Source organism: Tiliqua scincoides, chromosome 1 (genome assembly GCF_035046505.1).
Source record: "Tiliqua scincoides isolate rTilSci1 chromosome 1, rTilSci1.hap2, whole genome shotgun sequence".
Taxonomy (NCBI): domain Eukaryota; kingdom Metazoa; phylum Chordata; class Lepidosauria; order Squamata; family Scincidae; genus Tiliqua; species Tiliqua scincoides.
Window position 1 is genome coordinate 229,876,522 of NC_089821.1, and position 24,149 is coordinate 229,900,670.

General features: G+C 43.8%; 1 protein-coding gene across 1 annotated transcript in view; it reads right to left on the reverse strand.

The window, feature by feature from the left end:
* The window catches only part of NID1 (nidogen 1), a 50,885-nt gene extending 30,194 nt beyond the window's left edge, over positions 1–20,691 (reverse strand). Inside the window, exons 1-8 of the mRNA XM_066617086.1 lie at positions 20,370–20,691; positions 10,450–10,749; positions 8,443–8,672; positions 7,562–7,971; positions 6,603–6,752; positions 4,996–5,247; positions 2,226–2,426; positions 231–476 (exon numbers count right to left, since the gene is read on the reverse strand). Of these exons, the coding sequence (XP_066473183.1) occupies positions 231–476; positions 2,226–2,426; positions 4,996–5,247; positions 6,603–6,752; positions 7,562–7,971; positions 8,443–8,672; positions 10,450–10,749; positions 20,370–20,576 (1,996 nt within the window). The 5' untranslated portion in view covers positions 20,577–20,691. The remainder of the gene's footprint in view (positions 1–230; positions 477–2,225; positions 2,427–4,995; positions 5,248–6,602; positions 6,753–7,561; positions 7,972–8,442; positions 8,673–10,449; positions 10,750–20,369) is intronic.
* Positions 20,692–24,149: the final 3,458 nt, after the last annotated feature.

A 24,149-nucleotide genomic window follows, 5' to 3' on the forward strand; every position in this document is an offset into this window, starting at 1 on the left:
TGATCCAGGGCATTGCTATTTTCAGTGCTATCACAAAACTTCTTCAGTCTTCTAAAAACAAAATTTCTTTGAAATGTCAAAATACTGAAGAACAGCCAATCAACAGAACTATATTATTTCTTCCATCTTGCAGCCAACAACCATGTAGTCAAAGGTTAAAAATACAAGCTCCTAATTAATCCCAAAACAGTGCAAAGGCCATAAAACCAAATACTTATCAATGAACATACTACTAATAGGTCCAATAGAATTGCTCATTGCATATCGTAAAATTTGTTCATCTCTGTTATACAAGACAAAGACACTGTCCACTGATAGCTGCTGAGTGGCTGGAACAGAATGAAGAGAGTCATCATGAATGCACTCATCAAATGTGATTGTCTGTCGCCATTGGAAGGGAACAGTATACACTGGAGACACTCCATCCCTTTCTGGTTCTGTCACAGTATACTCTCTGGTAGATGATGAGGTTATAACTGCAACAAAGAGAGAACATAGTATTAAGAAGGAAACTAAAAATATATATAAAATGGAACAATTACATTGGAACTCATTCAATTCTCTGTAGCTGCACATAAAAGAGTATTAAAACATGACAGAGAGGTAGCTGAACTATCATACTGCTAGGCTGGAAAATTTTAATTTGAGATCATTTTGCTTTTATGCGACAATTTAAGTAGTGTCCCACACAGTGGCAATTTGCCCATCTTTTGCTTGTCTGCACTTTCAGTTACCTAAAATTCAGTTATCTATTGTTTCTATAACAACTAAAAGACAAAAATCTTATTTTGATGTTATACACTTTCAAAGACTACAGTTCATGTCATCAGATGCTGAAACACTTAAAAGAAGAATAGCACAGTAGAAAATGACATCTTAAAGCGATCTACCCAAATTGATTGCTTCAGGTGCAATTGGATGATGCTTTGTCAAATTCCCATTCCAAACTTGGCCAAGAGAACTTCTGCCCACTTTATGCTAATTAGTTCCCCTCTTCACTCAAAATAGCCCTAATTCTGCAGAAAACTGCCCCACCACCAAGGTGGCCCGCCTGCTCAACCTGCAGAGGTCCTCCTTCCTTCCCTCTCCCACCAGCAGCTTCTCTGGCCACCACAGCACCACCTTGGACCTCAGCAGCTCTTGGGCATGGCATCCACACATAAGTTTCCAACATTCTCTGTTCCAGCAGTTGTCCACAGTCTTCATTCATTCATTCTCTTTGTCCATCCTCTCAGTCTCTCCAATCTCCTTCCTTCTACATTACACTACATGAGCTAGTGATGGGGGCAGTGGGACAATGGAATAGGGAGAAGATGGCAGGAGATGGGCAGATTGGGTTTAGGAAATAGACAGGCTCAGTAGCTGTCAAATCCTAACCACCTTCTTGGGCCCAATCTACCACTCTGGGACAATGCAGACTTGTGCCAGCAATTTCGGTGTTGCAGGTCCAAGTAGAAAATCCCACCTTCCATGTCGTGAAGGTTTATGTCTGGGAAAAGGACAAATGTCCCCTTAATCTGAGGAGTCCTCCATGTTTCTCCCCCCCCCCTTTGCAGGCTGCAGCAGTAGCCATTTTGGCACCACTGCATTGGTGTGGGGGGAAAGAATAGGATTGGCCTTGAAATGTCACTACATGGAGTTATCTTTGGTGACACTTTCTTCTGATGAACCTCAAGTGGTCAGATTTTATGTCTGAATATGATGAGACAAAAGCTAGAATAATAAGAATATGTCACTGTATGGTGACTTTTCCTGTTGTAAATGATCATATAGAGAATATCTGTAGAGAATATCAACAGGAATAAGCTATCTGATGGGAAGCCCATTTTCCACTGAAGATTTAATGTGGGGATCAGCTGCTGACTACAGCACAGTAACAGATCTGATAGTTTCCAGTTCCTGCCTGAAATCACAAAGTCAACCATGTGGTAAATGGAAAGCTCTAATATTGTTAATCTGGAAAAACATATGTCTGAACTTAACCATGGACCCAATAGGTACGATAAATTAGGCTACAGTTAATCTAAAGCAGAGGTTCCTCAAATGTCATAGCAGGCCTCCTGTCATCAAGAAAATAATCGTTTTAGCCCAATCACATCCAAAACAAATAGAGAATTCAGCATGCAATGTTCTCTCTTGGTCCAGGTTTAGAAAGCACATTAAAATAAACAGAAAGAGCAAAGTTTCATGAACCTACAACTTGTTTTTAAGGTATTCCAACTCACCAGAACTAGAAGAGTGATAGAGCTCGGTGTAGGGATCAATTTGCACTGAAGAACCAAATGGGATCTCAGGTACTTTGCCTTCGAGTTCTGTGCTGATTGTAAGATGCCCATGTTCATCAATCCCACTAAACTTCTGCTTAATAGTCACCTTGTCATTAGTGTTGAGGAATGTGACTTCAGCTTGTCTTGTAAACTCGCCACCTAAAATAGTAATTAAATCTCTTCTTATTTATGCATTTAAAGAAACATATACCTCTCACCTGAAGTACTTATAGTCAAGACCTTCCCCAAACTGAAGGTTCTTTCAAAACTAAACTACAGGATCCTACCAATGAATGTTAGCGTTCTTACTCAAAATGAAAAAATGCATATCATCAACAACAGAAAAAGAATGAAGCAGTCCCCAGAATGACTTCTGGTATGATATATGGGCTAGAATATGCACAGTTGTTCTTGTTGCTTATCCATCTTTTTCTTGTACCCCTCTCCATACAAGCACTGTGCAGACAGCCCATTGATAGATGTTGAAAATAAAAGGGCAGGCCATAATGATAATGATAATAATAATAAACTAATCATTTCTAAACTACTCTGTAATTAGTTGGTTATCTTCACCTTTTAAGAATAGATGGTGAAACATAACAGAACCAAAAAATGTTTAAAAAGCACTTCATTCATTTAAAAATGTAGATTTGTAAATAAATGAGTCAGAACAATTCATTTTGGGTAGCCAGGTAAATCAGAACCATTTGTAACTCTAAGGGCGCAATTCTAACCAACTTCCCAGCACTGACATAGCTGTGCCAATGTGGCATGCGCTGCATCCTGCAGTGGCAGGCAGTCAAGGAGGGCAAGTTTGATACGGGCAAGTTTGTTACCTTACCTTGGGCCTGCATTGTGGCTAGGTCAGTGCTGGAATATTGGTTAGGACTGAGCCCTAAATATGCAATAAATATGCAAATTTTTTTAAAATTAAAGCTACTGGGTCTACCTCCTACACAAGCTTACACAGCTACACAAGATTCGTAAGTTTTTCACCTCCATTATAATATTATGGGACCACATTCGTATATGCAGTCTACGGTTAACTGAAACGTTATGTGACTGTACCCATGTAGCAATGACCATGCTGACTAAGCCAGTCAAGAGTGAAGGGACTTTTCCTATAATCATTTTCCTTTCTGAAAAAGGTAACCGATTGTATGGAGACTATATATTGTGTAATTAGCACTGAATCAAGGCAGGACTTAAATATTAGGAAAAAAGTCACTTTTAACCAATAGTTAGAAGAGGAACATCTTCATACACTTGTTTGCTCAAGAAGCGATGTTGGCAAATAGGTCTGGTTTCAATGAAAATGATTCCAGAATCATTTCTCCCTGCAGACCAGCTTAAACCTTCCTGAAAATTAAAAACACTTTTTGGGGGGTAAATAATGTTGCTCCTAAATATCAGCCAAAAGTTTTGCTCTAGGCTAGAACTTCTCCACTTTCGGCTTGGCAAACAAAAATCACATCTGAAGAAATATCAGTGGGTAGCAGCTGTTTTAAGGGAAAAGATGTAAACAATTAAATTCAAGAAATGTCTGAAGCTGGTCTTTGATAGAGAAAGTTTCCTGTTTCTTTGCTTTGTAGTGATTATTCCATTGTTACATCAGAGCAGTCCTCTCATTATTAGCCTCCTGGTAACCAACTGGCCTTTCCTTACATTTCTTTTTCCCTGACTTACAGCACAATCCTATGCATGTCTACTCAGAAATAAGTTCTATTATGTTCAATGAGGGTTACTCCCAGGAAAGTGTGTATAGCACTGCAGCCTCAGTCTATAAGACCCTGTGCAACTTTGGGTGCAAATCCTAACCAACTTTCCAGCACCAAGGTAAGGGCGGTGCAGCTCACAGGAAAGAGAACAAACATTCCCTTACCTTGAGGAGGCCTCTGTGACTGCCACCCAACTGCAGGATGCAGCACAAGCCCCATTGGCACAGCTGTGTCATCGCTTGAAAGTTAGTTAGGATTTGGGCCTCAACCTACGTTCTATCACAGCATTTCTCAACCAGTCATACACAAACCACCAATGGTACCTGAGCTACTGTGGTACACAGAGCTGACCTCCTCGCAAAGCTCCCCCTCCGTGGCCCTAGCCTATTTTGGCTGGAGGATCAGCTTCTGTCTCACGCAGGCTCCCACTCATCAACTGATTGTTGGCAGCACTGTCAACAAACAGCTGGTGACCTGCTGGTTGGTAAGAGCTCAAAAATTCCCCACTTTCTCCATTACTTAGAAGCTTTCGCACAGCAGGACTGGAAGGGACAGACCAGGAGTGGAGCCATGGGTTGACATTGTTGGTATTGGTAGTACTTAAGATAGATGTACCATGATAAGTGGTACATCAGGAGACAAAGGTTGAGGAACACTGCTCTAACACTCTCATCTACCATTTCCAGTAAACCAGAAGTGATCCAGTAAGGGATCAGTAAACTCATCTGGACCTCTATGATCTGTACCTACTGACTTTTTGCTGCCACTTGTTTCTATCGGTCGAACCTCCATTGCTTCACAGGTATTAACTGCAAAAACAGTCCATGGAGGAGTATGTCCAGCAGAAATACTATAGAATGTTGAGGCATACAAAATACCACGTCTGCTCCTGGGGCAGAGATTGCTGGTGGCAGCAACATCTTTTTACTACAGAATTCTGCTAGTGCAGATCCATCCTCTAATTCTAGCCACAAAAATATGAAGTCGCTTTTAAGAAATGTAAAATTTACCAGTAATACTGAATCCATTTTTATATCCTTGCTGCTCCACAGCAAACATCCATCCAATGATACCCCCAATGGAGGCAAGAGGGAGCAAGGAAAAGCCTAGAGCTTCTGGAATTGTGCTGATGGCAGTATAGGCTCGCCCATGGTTCATCACAACATAAGAATGGAGGTCAGTATTCTCAAACACAATTGGCACAGGATTGTTTCCTACAAAGATTCGTCCTTTGACTTTCCCATTGACCCGTTGAGGAGAACCTTTTACAAAAAAAAACAAAGTTATAGCACAAGCATTTCTCTTAATGTAAAACATTCTAATGCAGATCAGTTAGGATTATATTTTCATGGTTTTGCCTGCATTGTGAATAATTCAGAGAATCAAAAAAATTAAGACAGAAGTCAATATGTAACAATTTTCATCACCAGCTTCATCAGTGATGGCACCTGCCACCTCTCGGCTCCACTGGTGTGATCTTTGGCAATAGTGCTGGAAAAGGATGTAAGCCGCCACTACCCTCAAATGTTACCTTGCTCTCTCCAAGCAAGAAGAAGATGGACCTGATGACAGGGAAGAGTGCCTGGTTGAAGTGGCTGTTTCATCCAGCCTCGTGGGTGTTTTCTGCTAATCCTGATAAGTACAGATGAGCAGTTCAAGATAATAGCAAATCTAGTTCTATGGAGAGAAGATTCAGTAGGTCTCCTTTTTGAGGATAACCTTGTCCTGCAGTACTGGGAATGGTTTCCACAACAACTGTGACAATCTAAACAGAAACTGCCGTGGTTTAGTAGGTGGCAGAATATTAAAGTTGTGGGTTCCTGCTGTGATCTTTACCTTTAATAAACAGTGCTTTTTTATCAAAATTCTCATTTTAAATGACACAAAACTACATCACCGTCAGAAAGTCAATCTAAACTGAAATGTTAGAGAGAGATATATATATATAATTTGAGGGTTTGTTGAACTGTGGGTTGGGACCCACTAGGTGGGGCGTGAGCCAAATTCAGGTGGGTCCCCATTCATTTCAATATTTTATTTTTAATACATTAGACTTGATGCTACCATGGAATGTGACTGCATTTGGGGAAATGCTACAGACCTGTACTTTTAACAAGCTACTATGTATATTCTTTTAACAATGATAGTCAATGGTACTTACTCCTGGGTAAGTGTGGGTAGGACTGCAGCCTAGGATTGTTAAAAATTTTCCTGCTTGATGATGTCACTTCCGGTCATGACATCACTTCCAGTGGGCCCTGACAGATTTTCATTCTTAAAAGTGGGCCCAGTGCTAAATGTGTGAGAACCACTGATATATAACATATTACAAAAATGAAAAACATGAAAAGATGAAAAACAGAGAAGTAACGTAAGTCACAAATTCATCAGCGGTTGACTAAAATTAAACACAAGGTGCTCATTCATAACATATTTCTAAACAAGATATTTAAATATGTTCTGATATTCTGATGCAGATGCTTGAAAAACCATTTAAGAATTATTAATTTTCTTTGAAGCAGCACTGTACCCATATGTATTCAGAAAATAAAAGTGTCTTTCAAAATATGCGCTGTTGTATTTTAAAATATTTCATTTTGAAACAACTGATAATTACCTTCTGCTACACACTGCCTGCCATTTCCTTTGTAACCAGGAACACAAGTACAACAAAAGCCATTTGGATAATCCCGGCAAGTGGCATGAACTGAACAATGATGGCGGTTGTTTGCACAGGTCTGTTGGACATCTGTACTGTAGCGGAACACTACAGAGAGGAAAAACATACTTCTCAGCATAAGCAACTCATAACTTGAGGACAATTTCACAATGTACAACATCATACATTTTGTATCATATGAAGCTGCCCTCAGAATAAGCCTTTAGCAGACTGTTTTATAAGGAAGTTACTCAAGGAGGGGCTTCAAATGGAAGGTGGAAAAAACTGGAGGATGTACGCCCAATTTCATCTCACGGGAAATTTTATACTGTGAGAGGAACTGGCACATCACAGTTCAAAAGATGTCAGGGGATGAGAATTGGCCTCAGAAGATACAAACTTGTTCTCCAAGGTCCATTTCTCCTCTTTAAACCCCCCTCCCACTTCAGCCTAGCAGAAGGTCCCACAATGGCTTTGAGGGTACAGGACAGAGATCAAACTGCCAAATGCACATACATTCACACCTTTCATTAACTCCACACAACCATTACAGGATCTCAACAACTGCATCTGCAGCTCCTCTACTCAAACCAGGAGATTCCCAGCTAGAACAAAGGGGCTGTTGCAGATCTTTCAGAATTCAGCTCTACAGAATTGTGGAGTGGCAGAATCTGATGCCACTGCAGCTTTTCTCCTCAAGCCACTGTTTCTCAGCTGGAGCGCAGGAATAGAAGTTGCTCTTCCTAGGGTCAGTTTCATGGAGCCGTAACACAGAGAGACTCACTGAAGCAGCTTTACTTGAGCTGGGGACTTCACAGCTCAAACAGAGTGAAGGCAATGGTTGTCCTAAGAGCTGGTATTGTTAAAATAGCTATTATATTAGATTACTCATTCTATAGTTCCTAAAATGACCTTACCAATTCCAGTTTCTTCTTCTTCTTCCACATTGATTATCTGTTGCCGATGAAATGGTTGGTCTGGAAACTGGAGAGGTGGGATCTTCCCTGTAGGAAGTTGAGGCTCAGCTGGAGGCTGCTCTGTTAAAACTTGGTATGGAGTTTGCAAGCCATCTTCTGCTCCTGGTTGAGGTAAACTGTAGCTAATATGCAGCTGATCTCCTCTCCTGGAAATATCATAGGATACTTCTTGCTCACTTGTTTCAATGGAATCCTGGTGTGATACGGAGGTGTCAGTAGTAACTTCTGGGAACTGATCATAGTCCCCATACTCTATGCTGGAAGGAGTTTCAGTGATTTTGGCTGACAGGATATTGTCTGAGTTACCAATCTCAAATGCCCAGACACCCTGTTTTCCCAAATTGCTGCTCCTAAAAAAAAAAAAAGAAACTAACTATAAAATTGTTTTAAACCTGTATAAACCTGTTATAACAGAAATTTAAAACTTCTTGCCCCACTAATTACAATAATATCCATGCCTCCTGATTACCCCCCCCCAACTGGATGCAGAATGTGTCTCCATGGTATGGCTGCACTGGCACGAGTGGCAGGACAAATAACTGGGCGCCATTTTATCTCTATACTCAGCCATGTTTAGTGATGGTACTTCATTCAAAAACAAAAAATATTTTGGAGAAGTAATAGACATTTTATATAACATACAAGTGCTACTGTAGAAACTCATATTCAAAATCTTTTTTTTCAATTTAATGCAGATAAATCCTAATGCGTGTGATTTAGAATAGCACTTTTCTCAAAAGTTTGCATTTATCAAAACAGTTTCTTATACGAAAGACAGTTCAAAACTATTTGTGAAAAACTGATTAAGAAGTAATGCATACTTGTGCAGATTCCCAATGATCTCTTCCTCATTAGCAATTATATTGTGTGCTCCAGCTTTTACCCATAAATAGTAATTTGTAGAGGGTTGACTAAAGCCAACAGTTGCTGGGACCATTTCCTTATCATTTTTAGAATGTGTGCTGTAGAACTGCAAACCATCTTCTGGATAAAGGAAAACAGCATAGGAACTGGAATCAGAAGACGCTAAAACAGCCTGGAATGTGTTTCTCTGTGGGGAAGATTCAGATTTCATTTATTTGTAGAAATATGTGCAATGGGCAACATAAGGACAATACTTTACAAATCTTTTAAATACAAATGGATTTTACATAACAGCAAATACAATTATTATGAAATAAGGTGTCAAATTTTTTTTTGCATTCAAAATAAGGTTACATTTCAAATAATGAGCTTGATTCTTAAGCAAAAGTTGTGAAGTATTAAAATTTCAGCAATCAACAAGAAAATCTAGGAAAATTTTAAAGCCCAATCCTGAGCAGCCCAGAAGAGCAGTGGCACCAAAATGGCTGCCGCTACATCCTACGGGTTTTGGACAGCCGCCAGCATCTCCTCGGGGGAAGGGGACATTTGTCCCTTTCCCCCCAGGGAAAGGCCCAAGCCCTGCAATGGGGCTACTCAAGCCTGTGCTGGCTATTTTGTCAGCATAGAGTTGAGAGGTCCTATGTCAGGCTGAGAGGTCTGACATAGGGTTCTGGATTTGACGGAGCAGAACTCTGCCAGTCCTGCCCTGCTCCCTGCCCCCTCCACATCCTCCTCCTGCCCCGGAACACTTCCCCCTCCCCACCCTGACATTCCTCTCCGCCACCCAGAGCTTATCCCTTGCTCTGGGTGGGCCTCCAGCTGGCAGGGGCCTCTGACTGCAGGCTCCAGGTGGATCTCCAGCTGGTGCTGACTCAGCACAGACTTGCGCTAAACCGGTGCCAGCGCTTGCCAAGCACTGAAAGTTTAGGATCAGGCCCTTAATAATCTCCCCATTTTGTTAGATTAGCTCATATAAAACTTGCTTATTTGAAAGCTTGTCCCATTGACTTAATGGTAAGTTAACAGGGTTGGAAGACTTGGAAGTTAATAGGGTTTCAACTATAGGGACTCATATGGGTCTACTGCAGTGCTTTTATAGAAAAGGGATACAAAGAAGAAAATAAACAATTTATTTGGGAAAGTAGCTTTCATGTGTGGATACATACAAAATATATTCATATCACTGCAATTGTTGCTTCAAGTTCACCCCACTTTCAGCTGTTTGTGCATATCAAATTATATACATACAAACTACAACCATTGAAATCAATGGGAAATGAACTATTAAAGTCAATAAGATGTGGACTGAAACTTATCTTGAATAAGGAGAGGTGACAAACATAACACTCTCTTTTTACTATACTTAAACAAGGTATCTTATTTGCCATCTTTGAGAAGTTTTATCCCAAGTAGCACAAAACTTTTGTGTAAACATGAAAAAACACACACCCAATCTGAAGGTCTAAATTTGCATGAAAACTATGATCCATTTACATTAGTTTACATAGGCATTTCCCTTGAGGGAGCCTCTCTTCCAAAAGACTATACCTTGGCATTCTTACATAATTTGCAAAACTTTGTATAACTTTGGCACGGACTCCACTCCTCCTAGAGGAACACTATGCTTATATCTTTTTGGGTGCAATCCAAACTGCGCCCTATGCCAGCCCAAGTCCCTATGCCAGATCCCAACCCCTGTTCCGGGGGAGAACAGAGCAGCTTCAAGCCGCTCAGCTCTCCTCTGACTTGTGCCACCTCCAGAGGTGGCACAAGTCCAAGGAGACCCATTGTGGCTAGCAGCCCTTACCCAGAGGTAAGGGGAAACATTTCCCCTTACCTCTGGCTGAGCCGCTTCTATCCACAATTCTGCGCTGGATAGAGTGCAAGCCTCCTGACTTGCCTGTTCCTGCACAGGTTAGGATTGTGCCCTTTATTTGTCTACTGTTAGGCCACCACATGCTCACCTTGTCTTGAAAAATGGCATCTTCTCCAGGTCCTGCATAAGGAGCCACAGAATCCCAGGTAACAATGACAGCACTGCTTGGTTCAAAGTTAGCTTCTGGAAAACCTCTTTTAATATAGTGGCTAGCAAGCTGGAGGACATCAGGTGATGACTCTTCCCTATAAAAGACCTTCCCATGTCCACCTGTAGTATCCAAATCAGCATAAAAGGGAGCAATGCCTCCAAAACCGAGAGGAAATTGACCAAGATAATCCTCTTCTCTTGATGGCTCACCCACTGCAATGATGCCATTAGTAAGAACCTAACAGAAAAAAAAGTTTAGTAAAATGTTACATCAGCCCAAGCAGAACCCAAGACTAACATCTACAAACATCTACAATGCTCCATATAATTTTTTGGTCTGAAACTAAGTTTGGTTGCAAGCCTGAAACCAATTACATGCAGCATCTTCTGCCCTAAATATATGCTTCCATGTATGCCATAAATATCAGGAAATCCAGAGCTAACCCCAAATCATGTTTACAATGTGAATCAACATCACATGAAATAAAGCAGTTACTGCTAAAATAAAAGTTGCTCTACTACCGTAACTAAGAGGGGAATTCATCAAGCCCATGTCCTTGTACCAAGTCTTTCAGGTCAATCCTAACCTACCTTTACACTAGTGGAACATGTGTTCAACTGGCATAAACTACAGCATAAACTAAAATATGGCTGTTGCAAATGTGATAGCGCCAGTGTGCGGGACCTGGTCACCAATGCAAGTAGTAAATGGCCAGCTCTGTGCAAAGACAGATGCCAAATACCCGTTGGTGCAGGTAAGCGAATGCAGGGGGTTTCAGGGAGGCAGGGAAGGGGTTAAATGGAGTGGAGATGGGCAGAATGGGGTGTTTATGGAGGCAGGGGGAGGAGGCAGGGGGAGGCAGGAGGGTGGATCAGACCCCAGAGGGAGGTGGGTGCAGTGGTGCACACTGAATCCTGACCCCCTTCCCGAGCCTGATCACCTTCACTGATAAACTGTCATGCTGTGTGTGGGGGGACAGGGACGGGGACACATGTATGCATATGCTTATGCAGTGACCAACTCAGGGTCAGATCCTGAGCCTTGCACGCTGGCTCATCACCAGCATGCAGTGTCACAAACATGCCGTAAGGTACATTTGCAAACTTTACCATGGGCCCAGCTCCAGAGCTAGCCCAGCATGAGCTAGCCACTTGGTGGCTTGCCTGAACCACTAAGCAGCGGAAACTAAGCACTCACTAAGCAGTGAATGGGGGCAGGGGGGAGGCGGGGAGGAGGCGTGGGGGGGAGGGAGCAGGAGGAACTGGCCTAGTGGAGCTCAGCTCCACTGGATCTAGAGCCCTTTGTTGGACTGCGTGGCCCAACATGGGACTCCTTGATTCTGCGCTGGCTACCCAGAGGAAGGGGATGAAAGTCCCCTTCCTCTGAGGAGCCGCTGCGACCTGCCCAGTGTGCTTAGAATGCCAAGGCAGCCATTTTCGGCACCATGGAAGTCCCACCCACCAGGCAGCTCAAGATGCAGATGCGCCAATGTGGTGGGCACTTTATCCTGCAGGACAGTTTCAGCCTCTGGAGGTCTCCTGGGGTGTTGCATTTTGTAACAGTGGCAAAGGGCCTTACACTGCTGTACGCTTGTTCTGGCCGTGTAAGGCCCAAAAAGAATTTGACCATAAGACTTTCTTTTATCTCCACCTACAGTCTGAAGTAGTACAGTCCATTTAACAACCTAATTCCACAGTAAGACCAGGACAAAGATATTGATCTAGCAGGCTTCTCACTATTCTGCTGCATGGGTGGCAGTGGAACAGAGACCTCAGAGAGAACAACCTCAAAAATTTCCATCTTTGCTATTTACACTGAAACCTTGACATTTCCTTACCAAGATAAGATCACCAGGGCAGACAAACTTTCCCAGGCCAACACACCAAACATCCAGGCTTTTCTCACTGAGAGACAGCTGCACTGATTTCGAACATGTACACAGGATACCAAATGAACAGATAGCACAGACATGCTTTCTGGTGAGATAGCAAACACTAAAATCGCACAGCTGGTCTAAAACTCTGATAATATCCGAATGTTTGCAAGAATTACTTAGGAAACTTTTATATCAATGAATGGGAAACAATGACAAGCATAGGAACATCTGGCATTACAGATTCTTGGCTGGTATGTAAACCTGCAATGAGAAATGGTTCCTACAACTCTCGAAGGAGAATGAGCATAAGATGACAAGCCTCAGTTATGTCCTTTGTAGACTGGAGAAGTGACACAAGCATGAGTCTTCCAAACCATGATTAGCTTCTCCATCTGTTTGTACTACAGATCAAAAGATCACACTCCCAAACAGAATTTCCTTAAATAGTGTGAACAGGCTACAAAGTTCAAACACGCACAAAGAATAAGTTATATTCTAGTGCAACAATACTGGAAACTCAAACTTCAGAAAAATCAAATTCTATTTTACAAGTGTTCAAACAAACAAAAACAAACACATTCATATTCCTAAGCAAAACCTGGCTGCTATGCTATGAACACTTTCCTGGGAGTTAGCCCCATGGAACTTGCGCCTGAATGATATGCATAGGACTGTTCTCTCAGGAAAGAAAGAAGTTGGCACAATTTTTTAAAATTGACATAGTTTAAAATAGTGTTCATTCAGGTCCTATTAATATTTATACATTGAACTGAGCTTAGGAACAAAGAATACATATTCTGCATAACAATTTTGAAAAAATTGATGGTTGAAAAATAAGGATTACAAAGTTTCTTCACTCTGGTGATTTCGAAACAGCCTTGCTGACATTCTGACTCTAAGATAAGACTCATTAAGAAGACAATCCATCAACCAGTCCTCCTCCAAGAGCTTGGAAAGCTTCACTCAGCCCCTCCCTTCACCAATGCAAAGTGATCGCCTTTCTTTTACATGCTCAGGGGGAAGGGAGGGGTCCGCTGGAGAGAGAAGGATTGATGGATTGTCAGCCAGCTGCCCGCTCTCTCACACACACACATTAAGGAGGCTATTGTTAAAGGACTGTTCAGTATTTTAAACTGATTTTAAAGGGGTGCATTTTCCCCTTCTCCAGGGATCAGCACATTCCTTCTCATTTGCAGGGGCCATTCGTGTCAATTCTGTGTATAAAAAATCCGTGTATAAATAGGCTGGACCTGTACTGTTTAAATTATACCATTTGTTAACCGAAATTGGTTGACCTCAGGAAAAATATTGTGCTGAGAAACAAGAGAGACCGTGCAAGAGATGTTCTGAACTCTACTTAGGGAAAGAAGAATCTAGGTTTTGAGTTTACAATATTAACAGCAGTGCTGTTACACAAATGTGAACTGCACATATCTCTCCCCCAACCCCCCACAATCCTCCCTGTGTACAGTAGGCTGTATGTGTATCTGAAAACAAACTGCAGCCACTTCTGCAATCATATGAGAGATTGCGTGAGGAAAAAAGTGGGTGATCTGCATACATGAATTAGCCTTAACCCATATCCAACTGCATGTTGCATGGCAGGGGAGAGGTAATACAGCATTTCAAAACCTTGGAAGTCAAGGTTCTTAGAGAACAGACAAGTTAGCTAAACCAGCACTCCCCCTACACATCCTAACCAGAACCTTTCCTCTCCCCTAAACATAGCAAGCACATGTGGACATAAGCTGATTTTTATGTATTTTAACAACTATACATCACTTTAGAGCAAAAGTCTCTAAAGCAAAGTACAATCAGATTTTCAAAATACAAAAAAAAAAAAATCATAAAAAGAGAAGCACAATACTACTAGCAACTGTAATATCAGATAAAAGCCATTAATTCAGGGGTGCAAAAATTAATGCAGACTTAAGGTATGATTAACAGGGAACCTACAGAAGGTTAAAAGCGGGAGAATTCCGAAGTCTCGGTCCAATAACCAAGAAGGTTTTGTTGCATTACACCAACAATCATACTTCAAGGACAGAGGCAGGACATGTGCTTTGTGTCAGCATATAGCATCTGTAATTCAGAATTGACTAATAAGTCATTCCACTTCTCCAATTCTCCCCACTTTAGCCAATAAATTTATACTACTAAAAACCTTTGGTCAACGAAAGCCCAACATGGGCTTGAAAGCCCAACATAGCTAAATAGCTGGCACAGCTCTGAGAAGCTCCATTGAGCAGACTCAGCTTTACTCAAGGTAAGGGAACAAATGTCCCCTTACTCTGAGGAGACTTCCAGCCTGCTCAAATCCAGCACAGGATGCAGTGGTAGCCATTTGGCACCACTGCTCCTGTGCTGGCTAGGATTGGACTCTCAGCCTAACCTACCCCACAGGGTGGTTGGAAGGAAGGAAGGAAGGAAGGAATCATGCTTACCACACTGAGCTGCTCGTAGGAGGGAAGTATCAAAATGAGAAAAATAAATTGTGAACATGTGTTATTTCTTATGTTACAATAAAACTCAATAAGACCTATTTTTAAATTAATGTAGTTTAATAATGTTAGAGTGTTACTGAGATTTATTAATAATAAAAATCTTGCTATGTGTTTTAGTGGATGAGGAATGATTCCACAGACTTAATCCAAGTAAGGAAATGTTTTCAAGGTCTGATTAAATGTATGTGAATTTTAAAAATGCATGAGTGCACATTTAAAATATAACGCAAAAGTAATCAAATGCCATGTCAAAGCAAGATATTCTTGTTAGAGTGAGACTGATTATTATTAGAGAGGTATATTTATATGAACTGTAGGAGGGAAAAAGAGCCTTGAATGTTGGTGCTTGACTGGAGACAGTAACAGCTGTAGAATTCACAATTTCCTTTTAGGGTATAATTCCTTTTAATCTTGCAGGACACAACCACCTGATATATTTTTAGGATTCAACATAAATTACATAGATGGCAAAATTACATTTATGGGACGTTAAAAAACAGATACACATTTTATACATAGTTCTGCTTCAATTATCTAGAAGAATTTATTAAAAAGTAGAAAGTAGAATGGGAGAGAAAGCCAGTGCACAGTTCTGGGGCTTGGGCAAAGTTTTGGGGGAAAGTAACCCAGGATGCAATCCTATCCTGTGCTGGAACAGGCAAGCCAGGAGTGCCGGCCCAGCTTCCTCTCAAGGAGGCGCAAATGTGCCTTACGGCACGTTTGCAACACTCCTGGGTTGGCGCAAGGTACCTGCGTCCACCCGAGGGCGCCTCTGGATTGCGTCCCCAATCCTTTAAACAATGGGGAATTTTCAGAGCCTCATCCATCTAAAATAAGGACATTAACATGTCTACATAAAGCACAATTAATATCAAGGGACCACCACTCTGTAATAAAAGAAGGATCACAGATCAGCAGCAGAGATCATGTTTTGAATGGGAAGGTCCCAAATTCAGCTTCTTGACATCTCCAATGAAAAGGCTGTCCCATAAGTGGGCTGGGAAAGACTTTTACCTGAAAGTCATAATACGTAGTAATGGGCTAGATGAGCCACTGATAAGGCAGCTTCTATGTTAATTAAAAAATACATTGTAGAGATTTGCAGAACAGATATTTTAGAAGGGTCTACATGCTGTATATTTGAAACTGTGGCCAACGTTTTAAACTATCTGATGCTTTCAAGACACACTTTAACAGGTCTCTGTTTGGTCCGGACTGCAGAGAAGTTACATTCTGAAATACAAGTCCTGTGTTTTGTTTTTTTAAATCTAGACTATTGATATAATCAAAGACAGCAATCCTATTATACTTTCCAAGAAGTCAGCCCCATTAAACACAATGGGACTCACTTCTGAGTAGACATCCACAGAATTACATGGAAAGGCATCTAAAATTAATGGTTCCTTACTATCAGTTCTAGAACAAGTGCAACCTATTTATCCACAGATTTCTTATCTGCTGATGGGTGGGGGGAACTGAAAGTCACACACTCCTTTGCCCTGCGCTGGCTTCTCCTTTGGTTTCCAGGCAGCCCAAAACACTGCAAAAAGGCTCCACCTCGACCAGGCAGGGAAATAGCCCTGGAGCCATGGAAGAGGCCCCCCTTGCGAAGGAACAGTAAGACTCCTGGAACCCCTGAGCCAGCAAACAGGCTGAAGAGGGGAAGGGGGGCGGAAAACCTCTGTAGCCAGAGTACATGAAGCAAGGTGGAGCGTGCGGATGCCAAGCTCGCTCTCTCACTCACACACACACAGGGGCAGGTTCAATAGCAACAGAGGGGATTGCTTTAAAAAACCCAGGGAGTGTTTGCCCAATCCCCCCCCCCTCATGGTGCAGGCTCTCCAGTCTATGGAAACAAAACAGTCCAGCAAGCAAGCCTTCCCAGCAAGCAAAGCATGAGATTTAGGCTACAATCCTCTCCACACTTTCCTGGGAGTAAGCCCCATTGACTACAATGGGGCATACTTCTGAGTAGAAACGCACAGGGTTGGACTCTTAAAAGCTCAGTGGGACAGCTGGCTATGGGGAGGGCTCAGGAGGGGGAGGCAGGAAGGGGAGGAGAGGAGATTGCTTTAAAAAACCCAGGGAGTGTTTGCCAAATTCTCTCCCCCCCCCCACTGAGATGCTGCAGGCTCTCCCTCCTCCAGCCTCTAAACAAGTCTTCCCAGCAAGCCAAAGCAGGAGATTTAGGCTACAATCCGCTCCATACTTTCCTGAGAGTAAGCCCCATTGACTAGAATGGGATTTACTTCTGAGTAGAAACACATAGGACTGGACTCCTACCTGTATCAGCATCCCACCTGTGAAAGGGGGAGGAGGGGGAGTCAGAGGGGATTGATAACAGCTGCCTTAGTTTCCTTCCATATGGAAGTGTCAGGCTGCAGCGTATTTGCTTAACTCTATGGAATTTAGCATAATGCATTTTTTGTTAGTCCAAACTCCACCTGTTCTTGTGTTTGTTTATTTTGTATTTTGACTCTATCCCCCCCCCAATTCCAGTGGCATATGGCACACTGACTCAAAACTACTTCTTGTAAAAGAACCAGAAAAGCAGAATCCATCACACAAACTGCACTATCAATGAGAAGCCAGGTCTGACATACAGCATTCTCTGCTAGTATAATGAGTTTAACAGCCCAAACCTATCCAGTACATGAGAAGTGGCTCCAATTGCCTACCACTGGATCCTGTACTGGATCTGAGTAGGCTGGACATCTCTTTGGAGAAAGGGGACATTCGCCCACTTATCCCAAGCAAAGTACCAACCTGCTCAAGGGGACTGCTTGAGTCTGTGCCAGCTATTTTGCTGGTGAGAACTCAAGAAGCTCCGTATTGAGCTTCTAAGCCTGACAGAAGGGATAGTATTAGCAGAGGAGGCCCCAGTCAGCCCCACCCCTTCCTGGGCATGGCCTTCCCCCTATTCCACCCTCCCCACCCAGAAATGCCCCCCAAATCCTCCCCATGCCCCTGTGTCACTTGGCGTTTACCTCCTCACCTCTAGCAGATAGGGTTACCAATGCAGTCCTGATGGGGCTACACACACAACCCCGCCGTTTACATCCAGGGTAACACAAATGTGCCTTACAGCATGTTTGCTACGCCCAGCACTGGCACCAGGGCTGCAGCGCCAGCACTGAAGCCCTGTAGGATCGGGCTGCCAGCCTTTTAAATGAAATAAAAATGGACTGGATGTAAACTTTGTGCTTGAAAGTTTTCAAAGCTACAAGAGGTGCGTGATCTCTAGAAGAGTAGCCAGATATTCAGATCTACGAGTAGTTCAGCTCCAACACATAACAGTTCTGAGAAAGTACAGAATCAACAAACTAATTCAGAGTTCAATCTAAGAGAGTCAAAAATTAAATCCTTAGCTGCTGTAGTTCAACAGAGGAATGCCAATTATTTACATCCAAATAGGCTCTGACCCTTTGTACTCAAACATACAGTCATAATTTCTTTTTTTGCTTGACCTACAGTGCAGTGGAGTAAACTGCTGAAATGACAGCAACAATGCCTTTTACAGTTGCGAGTTCTGGAAAGGACAAGGCCCATCTGCTTTCTATTTTGTTTGGAATTAGCAAAAATCTATTCTACATGCCAGAGCCTTCTGGACAGTTCCTTCCCTTCCCACCCATCAACCACCTCCTTGACTTACTGCTGCACAGCTCTTTATTCTCACAATAAGCACTGCAATCTGACAGGAGCTGCCAGATTTTCCCCCCCCCCTTGTTCTTATGGGATGAACTTTGCTTATGTTAGATGACAGAACAGCCCAACCTCACAGTTACAAGTGGTCCTGTTCAGTATGGAACATCCTGCTGCAGAGAATTACTAGTCCAGCAGGGTGTCTTGTTTTAAGAATTTTTATATGGAAATTTATATACCAGAGTTTAAAGTGAGCCTGGTCTTAGCCCAAGAATCCGTTTTCCATCATAGGGGAAAGAATCCGTTTTCCATCATAGTTTTCCATCACCCTGAGACATATGAATGAAAAGATATATTTTAGAGCAATGATTCCCAAGCTTTTAAGCACAGGGACACACTTTTTAAAATGACACTCTATCGGGACCCACTTGGGTTTATCAGGCTTAAAAAAATAAGAAGATTTAATAAGAATTACATATTTATAATTAATAATAACAAGAAAAAGATCCATAAACATGTATCTCTCTATATCTACATAAGCTTACAAACTGCAGGAGCTGAGCTCTTTGCAGGATAATTAGCAGCTACAGTATCTGCTTTCTGAAAAGCCTCTGGGTTTGAGGCAACTAGTTATTTGATCTTTCCAACATCCTCAGGCAACCCACCAAAAATTAGGCCGTGACCCACCAGTGGGCCCCACCCACAGCTTGGGTACCACTGTTTTAGAGAAATAAGAGTGCTTCTGAGCATGGGCAGAAAGCACATGCCATTAAACCAACAAGGAAATACAACCATCATCCTTTACCCTCCCACACAAAGTTCTCAAAGGGATCAAAGGGCATGAATTCCAAGCAGGCTTGAGAGCAGCACTCCTCACTTTTAGGAATTAAGCAGCCATCCCACCTCTCACCCAGAAAGGCACAGGGTTTGGCCCCACCTGCAGGCAGCAGCAGACCCTCCACCCTGTTCATTCTCAAAAGCAGTGACAGAAACCTCACTCCTCTGGACTGGGGTGAGATGAGCTCCAAGGGGTTCCCTGAGGGATATCACAGGTTGCTGCCCCCTCCCCTTGTGCCCTTGCACATGTGTGGACATGGCCCAGAGAGGGGGCAGAGAAGAGGCAAAGTGCAGGGGAGTAGGGAGAACAGACATTCTCTTTCTCCAGAACATGTCCTCTTTTTTAGCCTCACCCCTGGAAAGGAACTGAAATGCTCCTGTGAGCAGGCAACACAGAGCCTTCTTGCAATTAATAAATTATATGTAATGTAGTTTTAAAAGTAATAATAAGTAACCTAGTGTTTTAAAACCACATGAAATCAGTAGATGAGCGTTTGTAGCTTTTATGTTGTCATGTTCTAAATTTTTCTTGGGCGTCCTACATTGTGGGGTGCTTGGTCCTCTTTTGCGTTTATGACATCTGGGCACCCTGGGGGGTGAGCAAACTTTGCCCCGCAGCTTAGGTCGCTGGAAGAAGAAACAGGACTGCAACCTAACCACACTTTCCTGGGAGTAAGACTCATTGGGACTTCTGAGTAAACGCGGATAGCCACACTTTCCTGGGAGTAAGACCCATTGGCTAGAATGGGACTTACTTCTGAGTAGACATGCATAGGATTGGGCGGCAAGGGATCTACACAGATGATGGAGAGAGGCGCTCCAAGTAGGGGAAAAGAAGCTCTCCCCCCACTTACCACGGGGGTCCGGAGACAGGGAGACGAGGGGCGCGTTGCTGCCCCTCGCCTCCGCTGGCGCCTCCTGTCTGGGTCCCCCGTCCAGAGCGGACCCGTCCCCTCCTCCCGCCGCAGCCCGCGCCCCCCAGCCAGGCGCGCACTTACATAGAGGGAGTGAATGCGGGAGCCGTAGAAGTGCAGCGGGGTGCTCAGCTCCAGCGGCGGGGAGCTCGCGTCGTCCCCGGGCTCCAGCTCGGCGTCTCCTCGCTCCAAGCCAAAGGGGAAAAGGAGCGCCCTGGGAGGCGAGCAGCCCCCGGGCAGCGCCCACAGCGCCAGCAGCGCCCACAGGCTCCAGCCGCTCAGGCTGCCCATGCTCTCGCGCCTTGCCGCTCCGCTCTGCTGCGGGGTGAGGCTGCAGCCCGGGGAACCTCCGAAGTTTAAACCTCGCCTGGGCTTCGGTGGAAGGAGAGGAGGGGAGACGCTTGCTCGGGTGGGCAGCCAACCAATCAACAGAGAGTTCGCCCAAAGCCACCCTATCGCCACGAGGGGGCTGCCTCCCTCTCTGCACCCCTGAGCCAGCCAGGCAGTGAGGGATCTGGGCTGGCCCAACACTCTCCCTCTGAGCGCAGCCGGAGCCCTCTCGCACCCGCCCTCCCTAGTTGTACACGTTACAATCCATTCCCACATTCTTAGAGAAGCTAAGCTATTCCCTCCCGCCCATAAGAACATAAGAACATAAGAACAGCCCCACTGGATCAGGCCATAGGCCCATCTAGTCCAGCTTCCTGTATCTCACAGCGGCCCACCAAATGCCCCAGGGAGCACACCAGATAACAAGAGACCTCATCCTGGTGCCCTCCCCTACATCTGGCATTCTGACTTAACCCATTCCTAAAATCAGGAGGTTGCGCATACCCATCATGGCTTGTACCCCATAATGGATTTTTCCTCCAGAAACTCGTCCAATCCCCTTTTAAAGGCGTCTAGGCTAGACGCCAGCACCACATCCTGTGGCAAGGAGTTCCACAGACCAACCACGCGCTGAGTAAAGAAATATTTTCTTTTGTCTGTCCTAACCCGCCCAACACTCAATTTTAGTGGATGTCCCCTGGTTCTGGTATTATGTGAGAGTGTAAAGAGCATCTCCCTATCCACTCTGTCCATCCCCTGCATAATTTTGTATGTCTCAATCATGTCCCCCCTCAAGCGTCTCTTTTCTAGGCTGAAGAGGCCCAAACGCCGTAGCCTTTCCTCATAAGGAAGGTGCCCCAGCCCCGTAATCATCTTAGTCGCTCTCTTTTGCACCTTTTCCATTTCCACTATGTCTTTTTTGAGATGCAGCAACCAGAACTGGACACAATACTCCAGGTGTGGCCTTACCATAGATTTGTACAACGGCAGTATAATACTAACCGTTTTGTTCTCAATACCCTTCCTAATGATCCCAAGCATAGAATTGGCCTTCTTCACTGCTGCCGCACATTGGGTTGACACTTTCATCGACCTGTCCACCACCACCCCAAGATCTCTCTCCTGATCTGTCACAGACAGCTCAGAACCCATCAGCCTATATCTAAAGTTTTGATTTTTTGCCCCAATGTGCATGACTTTACACTTACTGACATTGAAGCGCATCTGCCATTTTGCTGCCCATTCTGCCAGTCTGGAGAGATCCTTCTGGAGCTCCTCACAATCACTTCTGGTCTTTACCACTCGGAAAAGTTTGGTGTCGTCTGCAAACTTAGCCACTTCACTGTTCAACCCTGTCTCCAGGTCATTTATGAAGAGGTTGAAAAGCACCGGTCCCAGGACAGATCCTTGGGGCACACCGCTTTTCACCTCTCTCCATTGTGAAAATTGCCCATTGACACCCACTCTCTGCTTCCTGGCCTCCAACCAGTTCTCAATCCACGAGAGGACCTGTCCTCTAATTCCCTGACTGTGGAGTTTTTTCAGTAGCCTTTGGTGAGGGACCGTGTCAAACGCCTTCTAAAAGTCCAGATATATAATGTCCACGGGTTCTCCCGCATCCACATGCCTGTTGACCTTTTCAAAGAATTCTATAAGGTTCGTGAGGCAAGACTTACCCTTACAGAAGCCATGCTGACTCTCCCTCAGCAAGGCCTGTTTGTCCTTTGTTGATATAGGCCCAGTGTTGCTTTGTGCATGTAAACATCTGTAGAGACAAGCAAGAGATGTTGCATTGCATGCCACTGAAGAAGGCAGAAATTGCCTTGCTGGTCATCACAGAGAAATCCATCCAGTAGTCTAACAGTCCAATCCTAGCCACACTTTCTTGGGAATAAGCCCCCTTGACTCTAATGGGACTTACTTCATAAGAACATAAGAACAGCCCGGCTGGATCAGGCCATAGGCCCATCTAGTCCAGCTTCCTGTATCTCACAGCAGCCCACCAAATGCCCCAGGGAGCACACCAGACAACAAGAGACCTGTATCCTGGTGCCTTCCCTTGCATTGGCATTCTGACATAGCCCATTCCTAAAATCAGGAGGTTGCACATACATATCATGGCTTGTAACCCGTAATGGATTTTTCCTCCAGAAACTTGTCCAATCCCCTTTTAAAGGCATCCAGGCCAGATGCTGTCACCACATCCTGTGGCAAGGAGTTTCACAGACCAACCTCACGCTGAGTAAAGAAATATTTTCTTTTGACTGTTCTAACCCTCCCAACACTCAATTTTAGTGGATGTTCCCTGGTTATGTGTTATGTGAGAGTGTAAAGAGCATCTCTATATCCACTTTATCCTTTCCATGCATAATTTTGTATGTCTCAATCAAGTTCCCCCTCAGGCGTCTCTTTTCTAGGCTGAAGAAGCCCAAATTCTGTAGCCTGTCCTCATAAGGATGGTACCCCAGCCCAGTAATCATCTTAGTTGCTCTCTTTTGCACCTTTTCCATTTCCACTATATCCTTTTTGAGATGTGGCGACCAGTACTGGACACAATACTCCAGGTGTGGCCTTACCATCGATTTGTACAATGGCATTATAATATTAGCCGTTTTGTTCTCAATACCTTTTCTAATGATCCCAAGCATAGAATTGGCCTTCTTTACTGCCACCGCACATTGGGTCAGCAGTTTCATTGACTTGTCCACCACCACCTCAAGATCTCTCTCCTGAGCTGTCACAGACAGCTCAGAACCCATCAACCTATATGTGAAGTTTTGATTTTTTGCCCCCATGTGCATGACTTTACACTTACTTACATTGAAATGCATTTGCCATTTTGCTGCCTATTCTGCCAGTCTGGAGAGATCCTTCTGGAGCGCCTCACAATCACTTCTGGTCTTCACCACTCGGAAAAGTTTGGTGTTGTCTGCAAACTTAGCCACCTCACAGCTCAACCCTGTCTCCAGGTCATTTATGAAGAGGTTGAAGAGCACTGGTCCCAGGACAGATCCTTGGGGCACACCGCTTTTCACCTCTCTCCATTATGAAAATTGCCCATTGACACCCACTCTGTTTCCTGGCCTTCAACCAGTTCTCAATCCAGGAGAGGACCTGTCCTCTAATTCCCTGACTGTGGAGTTTTTACAGTAGCCTTTGGTGAGGGACCGTGTCGAACACCTTCTGAAAGTTCAGATATGTAATTTCTATGGGTTCTCCCGCATCCACATGCCTGTTGACCTTTTCAAAGAATTCTGTAAGGTTTGTGAGGCAAGACTTACCCTTACAGAAGCCATGCTGATTCTCTCAGCAAGGCTTGTTCATCTATGTGTTTTGAGATTCTATCTTTGATGAGGCATTCCACCGTCTTACCCAGTATAGATGTTAGGCTGACCGGCCCATAGTTTCCCGGGTTCCCCCTCCTTTCCTTTTTAAAAATCGGTGTGACATTTGCTATCCTCCAATCTTCTGGCACCGTGGCCGTTTTGAGAGACAAGCTGCAAATTTTAGTCAAGAGATCAGCAACTTCATTCT